The sequence below is a fragment of the Trematomus bernacchii genome, unplaced genomic scaffold, assembly GCF_902827165.1.
Source record: "Trematomus bernacchii unplaced genomic scaffold, fTreBer1.1, whole genome shotgun sequence".
NCBI classification, from domain to species: Eukaryota; Metazoa; Chordata; class Actinopteri; order Perciformes; family Nototheniidae; genus Trematomus; species Trematomus bernacchii.
In genome coordinates, this window is record NW_022987762.1 from 323,977 (window position 1) to 348,054 (window position 24,078).

At 41.3% G+C, this 24,078-nt stretch overlaps 1 protein-coding gene across 2 annotated transcripts in view; it reads left to right on the plus strand.

Moving 5' to 3' along the window:
• The window catches only part of LOC117496627 (zinc finger protein 501-like), a 110,407-nt gene extending 100,984 nt beyond the window's left edge, over window positions 1-9,423 (plus strand). Inside the window, exon 7 of one of the 2 annotated variants that reach the window (XM_034148339.1) lies at window positions 8,255-9,423. In XM_034148339.1, coding sequence (XP_034004230.1) covers window positions 8,255-9,212 — 958 coding nt within the window. In that variant the 3' untranslated portion in view covers window positions 9,213-9,423. Of the gene's footprint in view, window positions 1-8,177 lie in introns of both variants that reach the window. The other variant, XM_034148341.1, reaches the window with a different exon arrangement.
• The last annotated feature ends 14,655 nt before the right edge of the window (window positions 9,424-24,078 follow it).

Genomic DNA, 24,078 nt, shown 5'->3' on the forward strand with positions numbered 1-24,078 from the left:
TTTAGCTACAAAAACCAAGTAAGTGTGTTGCTGAATTTAGCGGAGAAATACAGAGAAGTGAAATGATTTGAATCAAATTGTTACAGCTCAAATGCATTGCAATGACTTAAACTGGAAGAGTAGGAAAATTAGTGAAGAAGCTTAATACTTAAAAGAAAAGGTTTAAAAAAGGTATAAACAACATGTATAGCCTCAATGTCCTGAAATGGCTGAGTAAGTTAATAGTGGAATGGTTTGTGCAGCTGAAAGTAGGCTGAAGGAGTTAGATATTAAATGTAAGTAGTAGTGAATGCATTTTACATCTCTTACAGCAGAGTCACCCACAATCAGAGTTTCAGGCCTAGTCGTTAGCTTTCCCTCTAGCCTTTTACTTTTGGAGTAGCTATTGGTCCTTACCCTGCTGTGTGAAGAGGACAGGTTATCCAGCTCATCAGAAAGAGATCTCCGGTTCTGTGTCAGTGGAGCGTATCTGTTTCTGGATTGGCACACTTGGTGGTTTAGGAGGATTGTTTGTAGTTCTCCCTTTAGCAGCTGTCCACGGCTGCTTCCTAGTATGAATAGGGGTTGAAGAGGCGCTCTTCCTGGGTGATAACAACGCAGGCCAGCCGGTCGCATTACAGATTTCAGAGCGCTGGGCTCTGCCTGTTATTCGTTCTCCCAAATCCCATGGAAATGATTTACTCTTCGGCCTTGCACCCAGAGAGTTCGAGGAGGGACTACCACTTGTAGATTTATTAGCCGGTACACAGCCCTGCTGTTCCTTGGAATCCTTGTAGCTGCTAGCTAGCTGTAATGGCGCGTTTCCACTACACGGCCTCGCTCGGCCCCGCTCGGCCTCCTTTGGCCGCGCCCGGCCTCGTTAGGACCAGCTCACTTTGTGGCGCGTTTCCATTACAGTTTAGGAACCGGGTCAGTATCTATAGTAACGCAGTGTAGGCGGAGCGACGCTGCTTAAAACTGCCGTGACGTCATCTTCAATGCGACAAAGCGACACAACACACAACAATGGAGGGATGTTGAAAAGATTGTTTGCTTGTTGCTTGCTGTGTGGTTCTTTATCACAAGAAATAGGCAAGAGATGATTCGAAAGAGGCGACTTGTAGCAAGACGAGGTATAGAGGCAGCTGACGCGAGAGTTCTGGCAGCCCGCAGAGACCTACTGGAGGACTCTAACTACTACTACTACTGCTACTAATACTTCTTCGAGACTACAATGCTACTTGGTAAGCTAACGTTCGCTAACTAGCAATGTGTTTAGGCTCACGCTCCCCATACGACCAAAGAATTTCAAGTATTTAATTAATTGTAGCTACCACTTTTACGTATTAAAATATGTATGCTTTTGTTTGTGTATTTCAGAAGTTACTTCGCCGCCCTAGACCATGTGTTTGGATGCTCGACCGAGGCTACCGAGTGGTGGAATGTGATTGTTCCATCTTTCACACACACTCAGTGGGTGGAGAACTTCAGGATGTCTGAAGAAACCTATGTCTACCTGTGCAACAAACTGCGGCCAGCGATGGAGAAACAGGACACACCATTCCGCGTGTGTATACCTTTTAAGAAGAGAGTGGCCATCGCACTGTGGAAGCTTGCTACCGGCTGTGAGTACAGAAGCATAGGACATCTTTTCGGAGTGAGCAAGACAACTGTGTGCCGGTGTGTGCAAGACTTCTGTGCTGCTGCAGAGACGTTGTTAGTACCGGAACTAATTCGTTCACCAGACCGGGAGAAATTTGCAGAAATGGCTGCCTACACTGAGCAGAGGTGGGGGCTCCCTCAGTTTGTAGGTGCTATTGATGGGTCACACATACCCATCTTGGCACCACAGGAATACCACTGTGACTATTTCAACCGTAAAGGCTGGCACTCCATCATCCTTCAAGGAGTTGTTGATGGTAAGGGACATTTCTGGAATGTGTTTGCAGGAATGCCTGGGAGCTTGCATGACGCTCGGGTTTTGAGACTGTCCACATTGTGGGAGTTGGCCAGTCGTGGCAACTACTTTCCACCTTGCACCAGGAACATTGGTGGGGTGAATGCTGGCTATTACATCCTGGGAGACAATGCCTATCCCTTGCAAACTGGCTCATAAAACCCTTCGCTGACACTGGACGGCTAACAGAAGAACATGTGACATACAACAAGAAGATTTGCAGAGTACGGGTAGTGGTTGAAAACGCTTTTGGTAGACTGAAGGGAAGGTGGCGTTGCCTCATGAAAAGAAATGACTGTGATGTGAAACTTGTTAAATCAATGGTGCTGACATGCTGTGCTCTGCATAACCTCTGCGAGAGTCATGGAGAGACCTATGATGATGGTGGGATGCACCAGCAGCAGCAGAGCCAGGGGGTAGCAGTGGCACAAGGTGCAGAGGAGGAGGGCAGGGACATACGAGAGGGTCCTGATGCGCTACCTGAATCCATAAATAGTCATTGTATGGTATTGAACATAAATAAAAAATAATGTTTCACATACATGTGTTTGTCAAATTATTTAAACCCAAGAAATGTTATCAGAATGGACTATTTAGTAAATATTTGAATTTCAAGCACCAGTATTTACTGCCCCATAAAAATAATAATCTAAGCAAATATCAAAGCAAACTATAAACATAAATACAACAGTGTAAAACACAGCAGAACTATATTCAGCTTCAAGGTTTTGTATTTTGTCATACGAACATAGCTACAGTGTAGTTATAGTTTATTTTGTTCTCTTCTCTTTTAAATATATAAGCAATGTGTTTTGAGTCTAGCACAACGAGGGTATTACAATTGAGTAATTTTTACTAAATGTATTAATCATGTATTCTTAATACCATTACAAAATATGTAATGTTATGTTTTAGAGGACCTCAAGCGAGCAAACTCAATTCCAAACAGTATGCAGAGTTGTCCTGCTAAAGACTTAAAATGTTTTATTTAACCAAGTATTTATTCTCTTATTTGCTTTAATTGCAACAGATGATAAAGGTTTCACTGTGCAGTGCTTTGTGGGCGATGATGGTGTTTATGATATTTCTGACTGCAGAGGGACGCCTAGATGATGCCATTCTTTCTGTGTGATCGCTGTTGGGTGCAATTATTTATCAACAAGCAATAAGATAAGTCAAAGAAGTACTTTATTGAACACAAAGTGTTTTCTTGCAGCAGCATAAAAAAGGCATGGCATTATACAATACAAAAAAAAAAAACAATGATTGTATTGTATTAAAGATAAAAAATATACAAGAAAGTACAGCCAGAGGTTATTGGATCACAGAGGCGGAGGAGACGGGGCACGTTGGCTGCCCGTTCCCACTAGCACCTGGCAAATAGTGCGCATGAAGGATGCATTAAAGCTCTCTGCGTGAGCCATCTCCTCCCTTCTCAAGGCGGCTTCCAACACCCTCGCCTCCCTCGCCTCCACCATGGTCTGGTTCATGTACTGAGCCTGCAGGGCCCGGTCTTCCCTCTGCTCGGCATGGATCTTCTCCTGCTGGGCATGGATCTTCTCCTGCTGGGCCAGGTTCTGCTCCTGGTGTTCCTTCTGCTGGGCCAGTTGCAGTTCCAGCAGGGCCCAGTTCCCTCTCCTCCTCGTCTCCTCTTGCCTGGGTGACAAGATAATAATATAAATAATAATTAGCAATAAGAATGAAAAAACACAGGTACAGGTCACACAAGGATATAAGAATAAAATGTATAAACAGAACAGTAAGGATGAATTAAAGAAAGTTCTGGCCCTAGATACTAGCTGCTTGCTCGCTAGTTACTTTACTTGTAACAGAGCATTCGCACACAGTGGTACAGCTTATTTTACTACTGACGATGGATGGTCTACATTTTTTTTTAAAAGTCACAATTCCAGCCTATTTCTTACCTAGAACCACACGCGGTGTCGAGCTGGCACTCGGCGTTGGTGTCTGTGCTCGAGCTGGAGTTTGTGCTGTAGATATGGATGATATCGATGCACCGGACGGTGTTGGTTCATCCTCGTTATTCAAAACGTAATCATCTAGAACAGAAACATGACTTGTTAATTCCACAAACTACTGCAGCACAATACTATAAATAGCAACAACAACTATAGAAAAGACAAACTGAACGTAAACAATGGCACATGTGGTGTTAGCAAACACTAGCTCTAGCTAATGCTATCTGCCTTAGCTAGCTAGCTAGCCTTCGGGGCTCCATAAAAGCATGGGTTGTCGAACATAAATGTAAGGATAAAATAGACTTATTTGTTAGAAGTGAGCTTTAGAACAGATAGGGACACAAAGGTTTCAAGAAAATAACAGAGCGTTAGCAAAAACGTACCATTCATAGACTCCAGTAACGCTGTTGCTGAGTCCAGACCTCCCTCCCTCCCTCCGCTAGCCGGTCTATGGCCGTAAATGCTGTTCATGAGGTCAAACCACTTCCAGTTTTTCCTACCGGCACCACTGGTGTTGTTATTGTCCTTCACCAAGCGATATTCACCCTTCAGCTTTTTAAGTTTTTCCCTACACTGCACGACAGTCCTGGAGTACCCGCTTGTGGCCATCAGTGTAGACACCTCCTGAAATACTTTAATATTTCGAGTCATCCCGTCGAGCTCCCGCTGGATCTTGTCATCAGAAATGTAATGGAGGAACGTCGTGACTTCCTCGACCGACCATGGTGTGCTTTTCTTTGCCATTGTTAATCCTCTGTTGACAAAAATGCTGCAAGCATCGCTGTATATATGCGACGCTAGGGATTATCTCGCGCGCGATTGTGACGATTCTCTCCGACCAATCAGCAGCCGAGAGCGTTGACGTCACAAACTGAGCCCGGTTGCCTTGGCCCTGGCCCCACGATTTTATGAGGCCAGAAAAACTGTGAATTAGGACCCGCCGGCCGGTACTAGGCCAAGTGGAAACGCAACCACAAACGGGCCGCTGACGTCACAGCCCTCTTAAACCGGGCTGCGCGCTGTAGTGGAAACGCGCCATAAGTTAGCATGCCCTTTTCCATTCTTTTGCACTGGTAAAGTGGTGTCATTCCAACCTAGTCCATTCACTTCCACGTTAACTTCCAACCATTGCATTTTCATTTCCAACACTGCCACCTTCTGTAGAAGTTTGTGGAAGTCACCTGTAGAGAGCGGAGGCATTTTGCTGCTAACTAGCTAAATAGCATGCAGTACCAGGCTTTAGCTGTTGCTAGGCCACGCTACTGTAGGAGTGAGGTTGTCGTAAAAATATTGAAATATGGCTGAAACCCTTCATCTATTTACGAAGAATAACTGTCCCAGTGATAAGTTAATGTCCAGGAGCCGCTGCTCGAAGTTATCAGAAAAGAAAAATAGGAAAATCAGCATCAAAAAGTAAGCAGAGGCAAGAGCAAGCAGAAAAACGTCTGCACTGTAAGAAGCAGGAAGCAGTGAATCTCCAACGAACGGATATTCGGGTACAGCCCTAGTGTGATCCCTAACATACTGTTGGAACCAAGGTAACACAGTCTCCAGGCGACTTTGCTTCATGTCCCCGAGCACTATTGCCGGTGCATCGGGGCGGCTGAGTTGCAGCTCGTGAACACGGTCAGCGATGGAGCCGGCCGCCATTGACGCTCTGTCGCTGGGAGGCACGTAAACAACAAACAGTAAAATACACCCGAATTCTCTAGGCAGATTAGAGGATGAAAGGGTCTTAACGTCATGCCAAGAATTTCTACGATGGGATTGCAGGTTTTACATTTACTGAGTATGATCGGCACCACAGATCATTAATATACACACAAATAACGCCTCCTCTGGTTTTCCCCCGAGTTCGCATCGCTGTCTGCTCGAACAAGGGTGAATCCGGGTACCTCAAAGAGAGATTCAGGCATTGTAGATTGTAGCCAACTCTTCTCAGATTCTGCTGAGTTACACGTTACTGCCTCCTGGTGCTGCAGAGATTTCATGAAGTGAAGGAGGTACTGCCCGGCTCTGGGGCTATAACAAAAACCGGAGAGCCGAGACGAGGTGCGACAATATAACAATAATTTAAACAAATAAATGAGCGAAGCCAGCAACAGGTCCCCCGAGGCTGGCACGGAGAGTGTGCCCAGAGGAATGAGAGCGAGAGCCGAATGTCCCTAAAAAGAAGTCAGAGTTCTAAATATATCTAAAGTAATGTATGCACTGCCATTTCCCCACATAAACATAACGGTCTGCAATGAAACGTCCTTCTCCTGTGCGCTCCACTTCCTACTTGGTGCACCGGTAACTTTCTCCTGCGAACGAGTTACTGGGTGTTTCTCAATCGCGAAAAATTAGTGTGATATATATTGAAGTAGCCTGTAGCTTTATCAACGTCTGCATGTCACTGACTGCCAATCAAATAAAGAAAGTACAAATTCAAAAACAACAATATTTATTGTCAATTAACATTGAACTATACAGATATACAGTAAATAAATACTGTGGATATGTGTAATGTTCCTCTCTGGCTGCATTTAAAAATAAAATAGAGAAAATAAATAAAATAGCTTTTGAAAATATGTGCATCTTAAAAGTGCTTAATTCTTGATAAATAAAATAAAGTGTAGCAGCAGCTTGAGTTTCCCTTTTTCTTTGTTAACCATTTCACATCATGACCTAACAGTTTCAGACGATTATAGAACAATATTAGTCTTTACACATCATAACAATTGAACAGTTTTAAAGTTTCTCTTTCTTTCCCTCTTATATTGCAGTCCCTCACTCACTTTTTTTTTAATTCAGTGCGAGAATTGAGCTTGAGCTTGTCCTGCCAGGAGTTTGTAAATCTGGGCTGAAATGGTGTCAGGGCCATTCTCATACACATGCAGGTGCTCATTGGTTAGCCTCGGTTAGCCTGCCCTGGAACCATATTTAGTTTTTGTTTTGATCCTGGTCGACTGGTCATATTGGGCTCTGAGACTGCTTATTTTTTGTGACCTCAGTTCTGACTTGAGAGGGAATGTTTGGTCAAACACTTTGTATTTTGTCTCATAGTGGCGTTTTGGCACTTTTAATGAGCGCCACGGTCTCTGAACAAATTAGACACACTGGTTCTGTGCTCCCAGTGGGCAGGATGAACATGAATGAGTCCGTCCACTCCGATTACAAGCTCTGTTCTCACTGTCCACTTTCCTCTTCTTGGAGAGCGCCATGTGTAATTATGTGTCTCTCCCTGTCTGCCGCTAACACGCCTGTTCACTCTCCTCTCCGTCTTCTATCTGCCGCGCTCTCATCTCTTCTTCTGTGTTTCTCTCCCTGTATCGCTCACTCGTCTCTTTCGCCCCCTGTCGGCGGCAGTTAAAATAGAATCGCCCCGTCAAAATTGAAATCCCCTATTAATGTATTGATTATAGGTCCGGGTCCGTATAGGTCGGCGTCCGGATCCGGACCGCGGTCCGCCTGTTGCCGACCCCTGGCATAGAGCATGCCAGTTGAGTTTTCCATTAAGCCCCACCTCCAATCTCCCTCACTCAGCTCAGTAGAATGAAAGGAGAGAGAAAATACATCTGGATTCAGCTTTTAGCGCATTTTACAACTTTTAAAACCTAATGATTCAAATAAGGGCTATTTAGTTTTATTACTGGGTAGTTTATTTAGTTAAAATATTTACAGACATCTCATTCCCAATAAAGAACGTTGCTGTGTTTACTTTGGTTAGAATGTTGCTGTATTACTGCATCAAATATAATACAAATATATTAAACACAGTTATATTAGTAAAATAAGTATTTTGTTAAAGGTGGGGTAGGTAAGTTTGAGAAACCGGCTCGAGATACACTTTTTGTTATATTCCAAGGAATGCTCTTAACATCCCGATAGCAATGAATATCTGAAGTGCTTTGACAAAAAATCCATAAAAAATGTCATCTGTGGAAGCTGTAGTACTGTAAAAAGTACGACCAATCATTTTAGCCGGGCCGGCTAAAATGATTGGATGGCCTACCTGCCTGTCAGCCTTCCATCTGTGCACAAACGTATCTCGTGCCCTCATTGGTTATTCGTGTGTGTTGGAGGAGGGGCTCTGTAAGGAAGTGGCAGATTTTCTCCGGTTGTGTATTTTCAAATTCTAGCGATCTCGAGCCGGTTTCTCAAACTTACCTACCCTACCTTTAACTCAAGGTTTATATTAAGCAAGTTTTTATTGTGTTAACTCTATATGTATTTATGCTTTTTAGATTTACTTTCTCTCTTTCTCTGTCCGTCTGTTTTAGAAACCGAAAGGAAGAGAGAGACGTCACAGCTGTCAGCAATGTGACAAATCCTTTACATCATCTAGAGATTTAAAGAGCCACCTGCGTATTCACACTGGAGAGAAACCATACAGCTGTGAAGAGTGTGGGACAACATTCACTAGATCAAGTAATCTCCAAAAACATCAACGTATTCACACTGGAGAGAAACCATACAGCTGTGAAGAGTGTGGGAAAACATTCACTCAATCAAGTGATCTCAAAAAACATCAACGTATTCACACTGGAGAAAAACCGTACTGGTGTGAAGAGTGTGGACAAACTTTCACTCAATCACATCATCTCAAAGAACATCAACGTATTCACACTGGAGAAAAACCCTACAGCTGTGAAGAGTGTGGGAAAACGTTCACTACATCAAGTAATCTCCAAGAACATCAACGTATTCACACTGGAGAAAAACCGTACAGCTGTGAAGAGTGTGGGAAAACGTTCACTGCATCAAGTAATCTCCAAAAACATCAACGTATTCACACTGGAGAAAAACCGTACTGGTGTGAAGAGTGTGGGAAAACATTCACTAAATCAGGTACTCTAAATTCACATCACCGTATTCACACTGGAGAAAAACCGTACTGGTGTGAAGAGTGTGGGAAAACGTTCAATAGATCAGATGCTCTCAAAAGACATCAACGTATTCACACAGGAGAAAAACCATACCGGTGTGAAGAGTGTGGGAAAACGTTCACTACATCAAGTGATCTCCAAAAACATCACCGTATTCACACTGGAGAAAAACCGTACAGCTGTGAAGAGTGTGGGAAAACGTTCACTACATCAAGTGATCTCCAAAAACATCACCGTATTCACACTGGAGAAAAACCGTACAGCTGTGAAGAGTGTGGGAAAACATTCACTACGTCAAGTGATCTCCAAAAACATCAACGTATTCACACTGGAGAAAAACCATACTGGTGTGAAGAGTGTGGGAAAACATTCACTACATCAAGTGATCTCCAAAGACATAAACGTGTTCACACTGGAGAGAAACCATAGTGGTTTTAAGAGTGTGGGAAAACGTTTTCTCAAAGTATTCACTGAATCCATTCTGCATAGTTTTGAACAACTATGAGAGCAATTCTAGCTGTTTCCTCCTCCTGATGTCCTGAGAGCTGTAGTTATATTTTAAGAGTCTTTCTTAGAGATGTCCCGATCCGATCACGTGATCGGGGATCGGAGCCGATCACGTGATTTTCAAAAGATCGGAATCGGGAGAAAAAAATCGGGGATCGGATTTTTTTTAAATTTTTTTTAATGTTAAAAACAAAAATGACCATGTTCACGTCTTAAAGTCATCCTGAGGCCTTAGTTTTGGTTTAAAATTACACAACATCATGTATGTGTTGCTTCTTTTGGGCTTGTTTTCATAGACCTGGTTGCTTATCTCTCTCAAATCTGGCAACAGAGTGGGCGCAGTGTCTAATAGTAGCAGTAAGCTAACGAGAGGCTACGTTCAGCTGGTGACTCGGGACAGAGAAAATGTCAGCAGTTTGGAAGTATTATAAAATTGAAAGCGAAGGCAGTGTAACAGCCAGATGCAATGTTTGCAAGGCGGAGGTTCCGCGTGGTGGAAAGAACAGAGCTACGTTCAACATGACCAATCTAATACGCCACCTGAGAAACAAACACCAACAACAACACAACGAGTACACAGCGGCCATTCAGGTAACGGCACTGAAACAACCAACACTTTCAGAGACTTTTAAAAGGAAAGAGAAACTGCCCCAGAACAGTGAAAAGGCCAAAAGAATAACAGCCAAGATAGCTGAATTCATCGCGTTGGATGACCAGCCGTTATCTGTGGTGGAGAACGTGGGGTTTAAGGGACAACTTGAATGCTTTTCTCCTTTTTTTTCTCTTAATGTTTTGCATAAAGATCGGATCGGGAAAAATCGGTATCTGCAGATTGTCAAAATCAAATGATCGGAATCGGATCGGGAGCAAAAAAAGGTGATCGGGACATCCCTAGTCTTTCTGAATGGAAGTCTGACTAACAGACTTCAATTCACAGTCAGTCTTGTTTGATGTCCCTGGACAAGCCCTGAGGTCCTCCTCCGCTTTTTAAATATCCCTAAATTCCCCAAAATAAAATGGGTGAGGCTTTTCTCCACTACGCTCCCAAACTGTGGAACACCAGGAAATATCAGAGAGGCTCAGTGGACATTTTTAAATGCCTTCTAAAGAAACATCTCTTTAGATTAGCTTTTTATTAGCAACCCCCCACTTTAAATGGTGTTTTAGTCTTTATTATTTACCTACTTTTATATTGTTTCATTTATGATATAGGAAGGGGTTTTATCTTTTATTAGTTATTTAACAGTTTCAATAACATTTATTTTTACGTTGGTTTCTTTATATTTTAATCGTTTAAACTTTATTAGAATTATGATGTTTTTATTACTATTCATTTGTATTTGTATTTCTGTTGTACCTATATGTTCACTTTATTTTATAGGGTTTTATATTGTTGCATCTATTCACTTTTCTTTTGTCTTATCTTTCTGAGAGAAATCATAGTTTTTTTGACTGTATTTAATTTGTTATTATCATACCTTTTACCTCCTTGTGTATACCTGTTACAACAGGCGCGTTCACACCGGAGTACTTTTCCCGTTTAGTTCCGTTAGTACCCCTTATGTCGCGTTCACACCAAAAAGAGTACTCATGCCCCTTTCACACCAACGCGTTTTCAGCGCCGGCTCGGAGCTAGAGCCTGAAAAGTACCGGTTTTTCCTGTTCACACCGCAGCGGCGCCACCTCTTAGCTCCGGAATCCGGTTCACTTCCAGCTCCAAAAAATTGTCGGTCGAGAAGCAAGAGCTTCGGAGCTAAGACGCGGGTTCGCTTACGTCTCTCTTACGTCGAGGCGTGCAGGAAACTAAACCCACCTCCCCTGAACATGGGTCGACTGAAGAGTCTCGTCATGCCTGCCTACAAGCAGTAGCGCTGAGCAAAGTGACTAGAAGGCAACCACACACTTATAAAAAAAAAACACACTTTATAAAGTCAGGCAACACTAACCAGGCTTCGTGTGATTCTGTTTATTTGTACCTTACTTTGACCATCCGTTCGCTGTTATTGATCATTGTGGAGAGCAGGCAGACTTTTGTTTGTTATTATAGCAGCTATCGGATGGAATCAATACATGGGCTGCACAAGTTGTCATGTCCGACTATCACAAGTAGAATCATAATGAAAAATACGCTGGTAAAATGTGCCTGTAGAAAACGGCTGAGCAAGTAGTCAGTTTAGCTTCGGTTGCTATGCTAACATCACCCATGTTATACCAGAGAAACTTTCATAACAGCGTTGTGATGCCAAACAGCGTCAATTCAGACTGACACACATTCACAGTGTGTTCAGTCAGACAGTGAATACTTTAGAGCCGTGTGAGCTAACCCGGAGCTAACGGGAGAATAAACTCCCGTGGAAGAGCAGCCAGCACTGCAGCGGTCGGTAAATGCCGCTGAAACACATTAATAAACAATGAACCACGGTACTCTGGAGAAAAGTATAAGGTTGGAGAAGTCGTTATTTAATTTAATCTGGCTTCGTATGATTAAAAGCAACACGATCATCGACCCAACGCAGTCCCCCGTTGTTGTTGTTGTTGTGAGCTCCGTTGGGGAGAAAATCAGCGATGTAAACGGTGACGTCAGCCAGTCCCCAACTCTGAGGACTTCCGGCCGGGGACTCCAGGTGGCAGGATACACCGTGAAGTTGTTTGTGGCCTGCCAGTAAACCCAAAGCAGAAGAAGACGAATTGACGTCAGCGGCTCATTTGCGTAATCTTCCCTCAGGGAAAAGTACTCCGGTGTGAACGCGATTGGTACTTAGTGCCCTGGGGTATTAAGTGCCGGGGCACTAAGTACGGCAAAGTACTTGGTGTGAAAGCGGCTTATGTTATATTTTGCTGCATGTATCTGTAAAGGTCTTAACATCTGAAGGGACTTTCTTGTTGTTTATTTTTAACTTGTAATGTGTCGCCATTTTGTAAAACACTTTGAGCTGCACGTGCTGTATGAAAAGTGCTGTATAAATAAAGCTTTATTATTTCAACAGTTTTGTATGTTCTAACCAGCGTTCACACTATGCCAACACAAGGCCACAGAGATGCTGTTTCTCCAATTTAATTCATGTTTGTAATTAGGGATGCTCCGATCGATTGGTCACCGATCGAGATCGGCCGATACTCACTCTCTACCGATCGATCGGCGCTCTCTAAACATGCCGATCGCGAGCGCCGATCGCATGACGTAAAATACATACACTTTTCTCTGTGCGCGGCAAAACAAGCTGACAAAATGGCTTCACCAGTCTGGCAATATTTCAAGGTGTCCGAAACAGACATTAAAATAGCCGTATGCAAGGAGTGTGAAGCAGAAATCCCCCGTGGTGGAACGCAAAAACGACAATTTAATACCACAAATTTATTTCGACATTTGAGAGTTCATCACCTCAAAGTATACAGCGAGTATGAAAGGCAAGCCAGCGCGTCAGTAAAAACTCCGTCATCCACTCAGTTGACAGTTAGTGAGACATTTAAACGGCAGGAACCCTATAGCAGGGACAGCAAGAAGTCAAAAGAAATAACAGCAAAGGTAATGGAATTCATTGGACTTGATCAGCAGCCTCTTTCTGTAGTGGAGGATAACGGGTTCCGACGACTTATTACCACCTTGGATCCACGCTATATCCTTCCAGGGCGTAAATATTTCACAGACGTATGCCTGCCGCAGTTATACCAAACAGTGTATACACCATAGACTGTATATATAAATGGACGTAGGGTCCGTGACGTCACCCATAGGATTCTGCAGAGTTGCCGAGAAGCCCTTAGTAGGCGGAGTCGGCCACAAACGGCTCGACAGTGACGTCTGAGTCTAACTCCCGCCTGCTCCAAATAAGGGCAAAGAGGCGGAGCCGAGGCGGGACCTTCTGCCTCCAGCTGGGAAGTAACAGAGCTAGCTCAAGCTAAGAAGCTAAGCTAACATGCTTCCCCATCAGCACACTGCCGTCACATTTTACGTTTCTAAGGTAAGCGGACATGAAACTATTCAGCAAAACTATAAATAATAATCTAAGTTATTGAGTTTTTAGCATAATACTTCAGAATCTTAAAATCCCTTAACGTTTGTATGCAATGTGCTAAATGCAACACTGGAATCAAGCAAATATTAATATGTTTGCATGACATTAGTTATTTATATTTTGCTATCACTTAATTATACGTTTAATACATTTAAGTTAAGCTAAGGTGCATGTGATGGTAGCTAGTTAGTGCTCTTACCTGTGAGGCCTCCTCCAAACAGCATTATAACCAGACTGTATCATTAAAACTATAAGTACCAGTTCTAGATCCTTGACTTTAGACAAACAATTCAAAAGACAAAATGTATTTAAAGACCAATCTTTATTTGAAGGTGCCTCTTAACCTGGGATATTAGTTATACAGTAATAGTATTGACAATCTAAAAAAACTGAGCAACTCAACAGTCAACTTTATATTTCTTATTGTCTAAAGCATTTATTATTTTCATTTTCCCCTCTCATATTCAGTGTGGACGGATTGAGACAGCGTGGTGTCCAGAGAGCTGCAGAGACTTCAGGGAGAAACCTCCGTGTGATGGACGTCCAGTCTGTTGGTTTGGAGAGGACTGAGGGTCGTTCCTCTGCGAGAAGGACCAGGCCTGATGGAGGAGCCCATGCTGGGCATAGCTGATACCAACTGCACAGGCCTTGTCTGTCACTTTATTTGACTAAATGTGTTTACTTATACATTTAATACGTTTACACCTTCTGTCCATATGTGCTTTTTTATTTAAAACATGTTTGATTAACTTTTGGTTCAGATTTCAATAAATTGAATTTGTATTTGCACTCCTTTTGTCCATTATTCTTACTGAAAATGTTAGATTACACATTCACATCTGACTGAAGATTGGCCCCATTTATTTGCGTTGCAAACTCTGCGGTACAAGGTACATGTTGTGAAGCTCATAAAGTGAGGCAAATAGAATTAATCAGCTGATGGAGTGTAGATGTGGAAATAGGTGCATTCGATCAGCTGACTTCACAATAAAAGTAGTTTCTTAGTGAATGTCCTGTACTGGTCTTAAAATCTCATAACATCAGCTTTTAATTTTCCTCTTGGATGTTCTTCTTGACCCTCAGAGAAGGAGAAAATGTTGAGTCGTGTCTTTCAGGCATGTCCTTTCCTAACAAAAATTACAGGAAACATAAAACATATTATTGCAGAACAAGTGTGTTATTTATGAAAGAGGTGTGCTTGTGTTTAGGGGCTGTAGATATAATTATTTTGTAATTGTAATGTTTTATTTTATTTCAACAGTGAGCTACAAAGACAATCAGATTATGAATGAACAGTATGACATTCATCAACATTGAAATATATTTTATTATCAAAATAATATTTAACTGTTATCAAAACTTAGTGCAACTGTAGAAGCTTGCTCTGTTGTCTCACTGAAATCATAACTTTTACCACATTTTTTACAGACAATATTGAGAGATAAATAGCAGTTGTCACTAATAGCTTTGCCTTCAATACCTTAAATTAGAAAGCTGACAGTCATATTGCTTGTTAACATCTAAATGTAACCCTTTGCATGGAAAAAAACCCTCAACTTCACTGATGTGTAGGTGATCTAGTATTTAGTATTGTTTAATGGAATGTATATCAGTGTATTAAAGTCAATACTTCATTTATTTAAACCAATATCTTTCTTGATTCTTTGTACAGTATGAAAAAAGAGTATTTGTACCTGTGCTGAAGTTCACTGCTGTGAGGAGTCCAGTTCTGTCTCTCACTCTCTGGTCCATCCTGTCTGCATCACCTGGAAACTTTAAACAAACAGATATATATGTAAAGAACCATGTGTACAAACAATATAACTTATTCTCTTCTGTTGAACATGTTGGATTGTGTATTGTCCGAGTCAGGGTTCTTTTTATTTTACTGTAACTTTGGAAGTTGTGTTACCAATGCTGTTGTGTTACTGTTTATTTGATACCAATTTGGTAATGCAATTAATAAAAACAACAACGTTTGGGTTCGTTCTTCAGATGACTGTGACGTTAACGTGTAAGCTCAATAATGAACTCCAGCTCAACCAACCATATTGTAATATCTAAGTAATCATCTTGAAATATGACATTAATAATTGTAATATACACACATCTTATTGTGAGGTTGATTTCACATACACTACTTCGACGTTAGCTTGTCTACATACTTGAGCATAGTCAATTTAAATTAACCTTAGCGATGCATACAGTTCCTACCTACATAATAAAATATCTCTCTAAGTTACAAGGATGACCTTATTTTATCAACCTCAAACAGAAGCCTTTTGTTCTACAGTACTATCTCACTTAACGCTTAACACTTGTCTATTTCATTTTAACCTTTATATATACAGTCTATGGTTTTAAGTTAACTTGGAGGATACGATTAGCATCGTTAGCACCGATGTAGCTACCACTCAAGCTAACCCAAGCCTTAACATTCATTACGTAGCTGATTAAAATCATAAACACATAAATAAAGTACTCGAATTTCACTTACCGCAAAACGGCATTCATGCACCGTCTGTTTTAACCGCAGAGCGAGTCACAATAGTCCGATATATAAGCATGAAGAACAAACAAACACGGCCGGGATCAAGTTGTGTTCCCTGGATGAACTGGGCAGGCAGAGTCCCTGTAGCTTCACGGACGGAGCAGCTAGCAGAGAGACAAAAAGCTAACAGCAGCAGTCACCTGACAGAGCTGTCACTCAATGTGACCACGCCCTCATTTATGAAAAACTTTAAGACCTAATATAAATAAAAGGGTTGTGTTAGAAAACAATTCACTCACAGATCCATAATCATGAAGGTGGAATCTAACTATATTCATAATAATATTTATTGGATCCATAGGTAGAAACATGTTTTTTTTAGGCTGTGAAATTGGGCATTTTAACATGGGGCTCTATGGAAATTGCTCCTTTCTGCAGTCAGCGCCTATCGGCCCAATATATGAACTGCAGTTTGTGGCACTTCCGCATTGGCGTCCCGGCTCTTCCCCAGAGTTTGCCGCTTGGTATACACACATAGACAGCATTTTAAAGGACAATGTCACATCAATTAGTTTTACCAGTGACATCTGGAGCTCGAGTGCATGTCCCATGTCCATGTTAAGTTTAACTGCGCACTTCATTGATCAGGACTTCAAACAACACAACGTTGTTCTTCAGTGTCAAGAATTCCCCGGGTCACACACAGCGGAGGCTCTGGCTGCTACATTCCGTGAGATGTTCCGATCCTGGGGAATCCCGACAGAAAAGGTCCACGTTATTCTAAGGGATAACGCAAAGAACATGGTAAAGGCCATGAAGGATGCGGGTGTACCCAGCCTACCCTGTATGGCGCATACACTCCAGCTCGTTGTGAACGAGGGAGTATTGTCACAGCGAAGCATTTCTGACATAACAGCTGCAGGGAGACGGATCGTCGGTCATTTTAAACATTCCCGATTAGCATACTCACGACTCCAAAATATTCAGCAACAACTTGGCCAACCTACAAAACGACTACAACAAGATGTAGCCACAAGGTGGAATAGTACTTTGTATATGCTGCAGAGTTTACTTGAACAGAAACGGGGCACTATCTGCTTATGCAGCCGACTATGACCTGCCTTCAACGCTCGCCGGCCATCAGTGGAAATTGATTGAAAATATGTCTTCCCTCCTCGCACCATTCGAAGAGCTAACGCAACAGATCAGCTCATCAACTGCATCTGCTGCAGATGTTATACCATCCATTAGAGCTCTTACGCGTCTCCTTGAGACAACAGCTGAGACGGACCATGGCGTGAAAACATCAAAAGCCACCTTGTTGGAAGCGATCCAGAGGCGATTCGGTGACATTTGGTCTCAGCGCCTGTATGCAATTGCCACACTTCTGGATCCGAGGTGAGAAAACGAATAGACCTAGCCAAATTACATAAAAAATAAGTAGCCTATGCTATTGGTAAAAGGAATGGTATAAGTTCAATTTTCTTAGAATTAATAAAAAAACACTTAAGAGTTGTGCAATGTATATATAGGCTATAAACCCGCAAATAACCTAACCTACGGAAGTACATCAAATAAATAATAATGTTGTTTTCTGTTTCGTTTTTTGGTTAAAAAGGTACAAAGATCGATATTTCCCAGACGCACTCAAGCCACAGCTACGTGTTCTGCTTTTGGGTATCCTTGCCACCCGTTCAGGCTCCAGCCCAGAACGGCATGAGAAAAGTTTGGAGGCGAGCGGCTCTGAGCCCCCAGAGAAAGTACCCCGAGCTGGCTCTTTGCAGGCTATGTATGAGGAATTACTGGATGAAGATGTGGAACATGGTGCTGGCAGCAACGACAGCAGTCAATACGCATCGCAGATGAATCTCTACTTGTCAGAGCCACTTCTCCCACGAAGCGGACAGCCGCTTGCTTTTTGGCAAGACAATAAAAGCCGCTTCCCCGCACTCGCAGAAGCTGCACGAGCCTACCTCTGCGCGCCGTGCACAAGTGTAGATAGCGAGCGACTTTTCAGCACAGCTGCGAATGTTGTTGATGAAAAGAGGAACAGGCTGACTTCCAAAAATGCGGAGATGCTTATATTCATCAACAAGAACTTGCCGTTGATGCGCATGAAGTAAGCCTAAAGAATAGCCATGGCAGGTTGTAAAAACATGTAGGCCTACATGTTGAGGAGGAATGTTTTATAGTATTTGATTTGGCTATTGCCTTTCTTTGTTTCCATTTAAATATTGTCTACATTTGAAGTAGGCTTATTTTAGAAAGGCCCTGTATTTCGTTCCGTCCATTGAAATGTATTTTTTTGTTCCTTCTATTGGAATTGATTTGTATTGCCTTATATAGGCTATATAATGGTTTCTTATGATTTGAAAAATAGTGTTGAGCACATTTAGCTTTTTGGAGCACATAGTATTTGGCTATAGCCTTTCTTTGTTGCCATTTAAATATTGTCTACATTTGAAGTAGGCTTATTTTTAGAAAGGCCCTGTATTTTGTTCCGTCTATTGAAATTTATTTGTATTGCCTTATATAGGCTATAATGGTTTCTTATGATTTGAAAAATAGCTTTTATTCCATAGGAAGGCTAAAAGATTTGCTATACTGCACTTTAGCCGAGGCATAGGCTATATATATTGATTTTAGTTTCTTCAAAATCTACATGCCCTAAGAGAATGGAATATGTTGGATATGTTGCCTTTCGATAAATAAACAGTTGTCAATTTATGCTTTCTCAGGTCTTAATTATATTTCTGCAATGCTGTGTTAAGAATAGTTACTTTTATTGCTCTAAATAGTAAATAAATATATAATGTACACAACAGAGTTTCCGTTAGAAAGCTCTCCCGGATCTCCGCCCGCGGTGACTGACAGGTGACACACACTTCAAGTTAGATCCTAACACACTTGGCTATTTTATCTACCTCTGGAACAAGCTAAACTAGTAGTTGTAAATATATGTATTCTTCACTGTCGGGTCACTCATTAATATTACTGAATCAGCGAGCTGCATGAGATACTGAGAGGCTGTCAGGAGAGAGAGAGAGGGGGAGAGAGGAAACGAGAGCGCTTCCGCTAATTTCTCCGGTGTTATTATTATATTTATATATACAGTCTATGGTTATTATCCAAATTAATGTAAACTTGAATAATGTTCTTCATTTGAATGTAATAATTATGTTGGTTTTTGTTTGTTGAAGCGCCAGTGAATGAGCCCCATTAACTGAGTTTTAAGCATTACGTTAAAGCTCCCATGTCATGCTTTTCCGGTTATTACCCGTCCCCTTGTGTGTTATGAAGGTTTTTATGCATGTAAACGGTGTGCAGAGTCAAAACCCTCAAAGTACACCCTGTAGCGAGTAAAACTCTAACACAGAAAATACCTCCCCAAAACGCCTCGTTGGAGATACGTCACTGCCCATTTGAGTCTTCCATTTAGTTCCGGGTACCGCCTGATGTCATGCGGTCCCCGGAACGAAATGGACCAATCCCGAAGAGCTATGGCCACACCAGCAGCGGCGTGTTCCTCCTCCAGAGGTTCGAAGAACCGGCATTTCACAGACGAAAGCTTCCAAAACATTGCCCAGTTTGAGGCCGGATATGCACAGCTTGTTTGGACCGTTTGGAGCAGGGGACGATCTGGGTACACAACCTGTAAGTTTTGCATTGTTATTTGTGTATTTATCAAACAAGACTGTTTAAATGTGTAAACTGTGTTGGACTGCTAAGCCATTGACACAGTGCTAACTGTGCTAACTAAGTTGCTAGAGTTTCCATATATCAACTCTAATATCAGCAGATGGCCTTGCATACATGTATCTCATAGCAGGAGACTGTCTGCATTCACACACAAAATACCTATTGACAGTATACTGCGGGTGATTTGCCGGTCCAGTTGCGAAACGTAATTACATTATAGCTGGCGTAGCGATCTAACACACGGAAGCTTGAGCTAGTTTTGGTCCAGAAAAACATTTTTGTGATGCTACGTTGCTAGCGTTTAATATATCAACTACAATGTCAGCAGATGGCCTTACATGTTTGTCATGGCAGGAGAATGTCTGCAGTCACACACACGGAATACTCATACAGTATACTCCGGTTTACCGTACATTGTGACCGTACATATACTGCATGTAGCTAACGAGGCTAGCTGTATGCTAGCCGCAAAACAATGTATTCATGCAAGTTTACATTGTATGGTAGCAGAATACCCGTATACGATTGCAATTATAAACACGTTATTGCTAGCCTAATATGAACCACTAGCTTTTGTTCATAGTAGTTTTATTACAACTGCATTATAGTTGCCTTTCCTCCCAAGCTAACGTTCATATCGTGTAGCTACCAAGGTAAAACAAAGCTAGGTTAGCATATTAGCAGGCAAGCTGTTCATTACACACAACTACTACTAACGAATCTAAAACAACTAAGTTTCTCCTAATATTTTGTGATTTGCATTTGATTTCGTCCAGCAGACTCCTGGCGGACAATCCATGACGGGGAAGGGATTCTACTGAGGGTGCTAAAAGGCACCGCACCGCACCGGCTGTGCGCAGGCAAGAGTAGGAGGAATGGATGATATACCGTGTATATATGTATATTTATGTTCATTTTGTACATTTCTAAAAATAAAGTTTAATGGAAATACTTAGTAGGCCTATCCTTTCTTCCCTGAATTCATATATAGCAAACCATGATTTGATTTCTCATCAAACAGTAGTAGTTTATAACGGGTAAAATAACTTACTCTTTGTTATGAGAGTAGCCCGTAGGCCACAACGGAAAGACAAGGAGACATACACGAGTTTACAAAACCCACGGCACATTTATTGTGCTAAATGCAAAGATAGGCGGTTGAGAGGATCGCAGAGTTAGTCTTCCTGCAGCCGCTTTGGAGAGAGGACTGGGGCCGTAGTGTCCGGAGGTGTCCGTGATCGCTGCTGATTACCCTCTTCAGCTCCACCCCCATCGTAAGACAAAGGCCCTGGGGCCGTCACACTCTTCTATAACAACAGTTAAAAATATATATGTATATAAAATATACCGCTGTACCGACGCCATGATAAGACTGATGTTACGCTGAGAGCAGCCGGGAAAAGCACTGACATGGGCGCAGCCTCTCTGGTGGTGACTAATCAGAACGAGTGGCCCGAGCTGACCAATCTGAGCACACTAGGCTCCAAGGGAGGGGGGGGCAAGAGCTCCAACGAGTCGTTTAGTGGAGAAAGTGAATACTGCTGAATACACATGCTTGACAGAGATGCTGTATGCGAAACCAATGTGAGTTTGGAAAATTGCACAGTATAAATCTATTTAGTATACCTCAACAATGTAATTATGATCAGTGGTGGAAATGGCCATGACATGGGCCCTTTAAATGGAAGATCCCCTAGACCCCGCCCCCTCGATCGGATCGGCGATCGGTATCGGCCGATACTGATTCCGGCGATCGGCGATCGGCCCCAAAATTGGCGATCGGAGCATCCCTATTTGTAATGGTTCCTGAACTATGAAGAAATGTTTTACTATGCTGTGTTTCAACCATGGTTTCCTAATAGCCTTGTTATTCCATATATAAAATATTGGTAACACTTTATATTAAAGTGGACCTATCATGCTATATTTGAATAATATATTGTAGGGCCATACCTATATAAGGTATATTTATACGTTTTCTTTTTCAAAATACCAAACAGATCATGCATTTTAGCCATGCCTCATTTCGCTCTATTTTGCTCTCCTCCACCCCTGTCTTTGCATGCACTGCAGCTGACCACGCCCCCTGCAAAGGAGGGGGGCGAGTTACGAGCGTCATGTTACCATGCCACGGCAACCTCTCATTCCCCTGATAGGTGGAGAGTTGGCGATATAGGTGGAGCTCCTCCGTCCTGACGTCAGAGAAATGTTCAAATCTGTATCAGATCCGTTGCAGCCCCGTTTTTAGAGATTTGGGTATGGAGGAAAAGAGAGAGGGTTGTGTTTTATGACACTTGGTGAGTTCCCTGGAACACCGGGGACACATATTCATGTATAAAAGACGTACAAAAGTGCATTTTGCATGATAGGTCCCCTTTTAAGGTACACAAACTCACCATCAACTAGTTAACATGCATATTATCAGTATATTGGCTCTTTATTAGTCATTATAAAACACTTATTAATGCCTTATTTTACATGACCATATTCTACAAGTAATAAGCCATTAGTTGAGAGTTTTTCCAATAACCCTCTAATTAGTGCTTATTTATTGCAAATAAGGAAGTTGTTGTTCATGAGTTTTGGTCTTAATATGCTCTGCTCAATATGGGCCTAATAAGGCAGTACCACAAGAATAGTAATCCTCCCATGATAACACTTAACAAATATGATCTATTCTTATGTAACAAGACATGAAACTAAAAGTGTTCATTGTGTCTAAATAACTCAAAATGAGGTATTTATATCTAAGAATATGTTCCCTATTTTAAAGTGAAGTCTTGTTCATAACCAATAAGCTAGTAGTTTGACTCTAATTAGGTATTTTTATCTAAGAATATGTTCCCTATTTTAAAGTTGCTTCCTCTTCACACTTTGTAAATACATTATAACACACACTGAAATTAACCTCAACAGCACATGAACAAAGTAGGCACATGTCAAAATATCTGTTTTATTAATGAACCACTAAAGAGAGGTTCAGACACATACCAAAACATGTCAAGTTTCTCCAAGGCTGAGAACACATATGCAGCCTGTACTTTTTAATAAAAACAGATTTTTAACAGTCGGTAAACATAAGTAAAGGCATTAACCCTGTGTCGTTTCACACAGAGGTCAAGGAATAGTGGATAGGAAAAGACGATAGGAGCTGATTTTTGGACAATTCGACTGCAACCCAGAACAGACTGCTAACTCAACAGGAACTATCAAAAACATCACAATAGAAGTTTAAAGTCACAACATTTTATCAACCAAACAGATTATTGGAGAAACTACTCTGCAGATGAATGAACAGTGAAACTAATTTCCTTCAATGCAGCTTAACGAGGCTAGCAGTTTAACCCTGGATATATAATATTTTATATATGGAATAAAAAGTCTATAAGAAAACCATGGTTGAAAAATGGCATTGTAAAACATTTCTTCATAGTTCAATAAACTACAAGAAAGTCCCCTCAGATGTTAAGACCTTTACAGATACAGTACATGCAGCTAAATATAAAATGTTAGGTTAAGATACACAAGGAGGTAAAAGGCAGTGACGTGCGGTGAGGTTCATGGCTGGTGAGGCACTGACTCACTGAGTCAGATTTACAAATATTATATTTTGACCTTAATCGAAATATTCGGTTATTTTCAAAAGCTTTTTTAGTCTGATGCTTCGATTCATTTTAAACAGACCGTTCAACAAAAGGATACCCAAAATCTAAATATTGGATTGTTCTTTCTTAGTAAGATCCCATTTTAATTTTTATTATTTTATCATTTTTATTATCTATTTTATTAGTCTCAAAACAGAGATTCAAACGGCCGTAAACACGAAACGTTTGGACATTTATTCCTATCAAAACAGCAGCTGGGTCACATGATCTGTCCCAGGTCAGCTGACTGGATCAGACCAATAGGATCAGGTTTTTAAAAAAAAAGGATATTACATTTTGTCATTTTTAATAAATACATCCATCAACACGAAGCCTCTTTGTCCAATAATGAGACAATTGTTGTCTTTCTTTAACGAGTAAGCAGACTGCAATGCAATATTAAATAAGGTCCCTGTCATAAAGTCAAGTGCAACAAATACTTCAGACATCTCCTAACACTTCCCCTGGTGGTTTCACTACATTAATAACATCTGTTAAATGTATAAAGGCTTTTGCATCAAGGGTTTTCTTTTTTAATTGCATTTGCTTAATTTGAGTGAATATTGTTTAAGGAACTCATTTTTTATATAAAAACGTTTGAAACAAATAATGTATTTAATTCTTATTTTTACCACTTTGTGTTTTTAGTTTCAGTAAACATTTTATTTTCATATTACATTTCTTTAAATATATTTTTTCATGTTTTTGTGATTTATTTATATTATTTATTTTATTTATTTATACGGAGCCCCTAAAGGCCCATGGAAGAAAGAAAAGTTACCGATGCGCCAAGGAGGAAGTGGAACACACAGGAGACAACCATTTCATTGCAGACTGTTATGTTTACGTGGGGAAATGACAGTGCATACATTATTTGAGATATATTTGGAACTCAGACTTAATTTTATGGACATTTCGGCCAGGGGTGTATAGAGCTA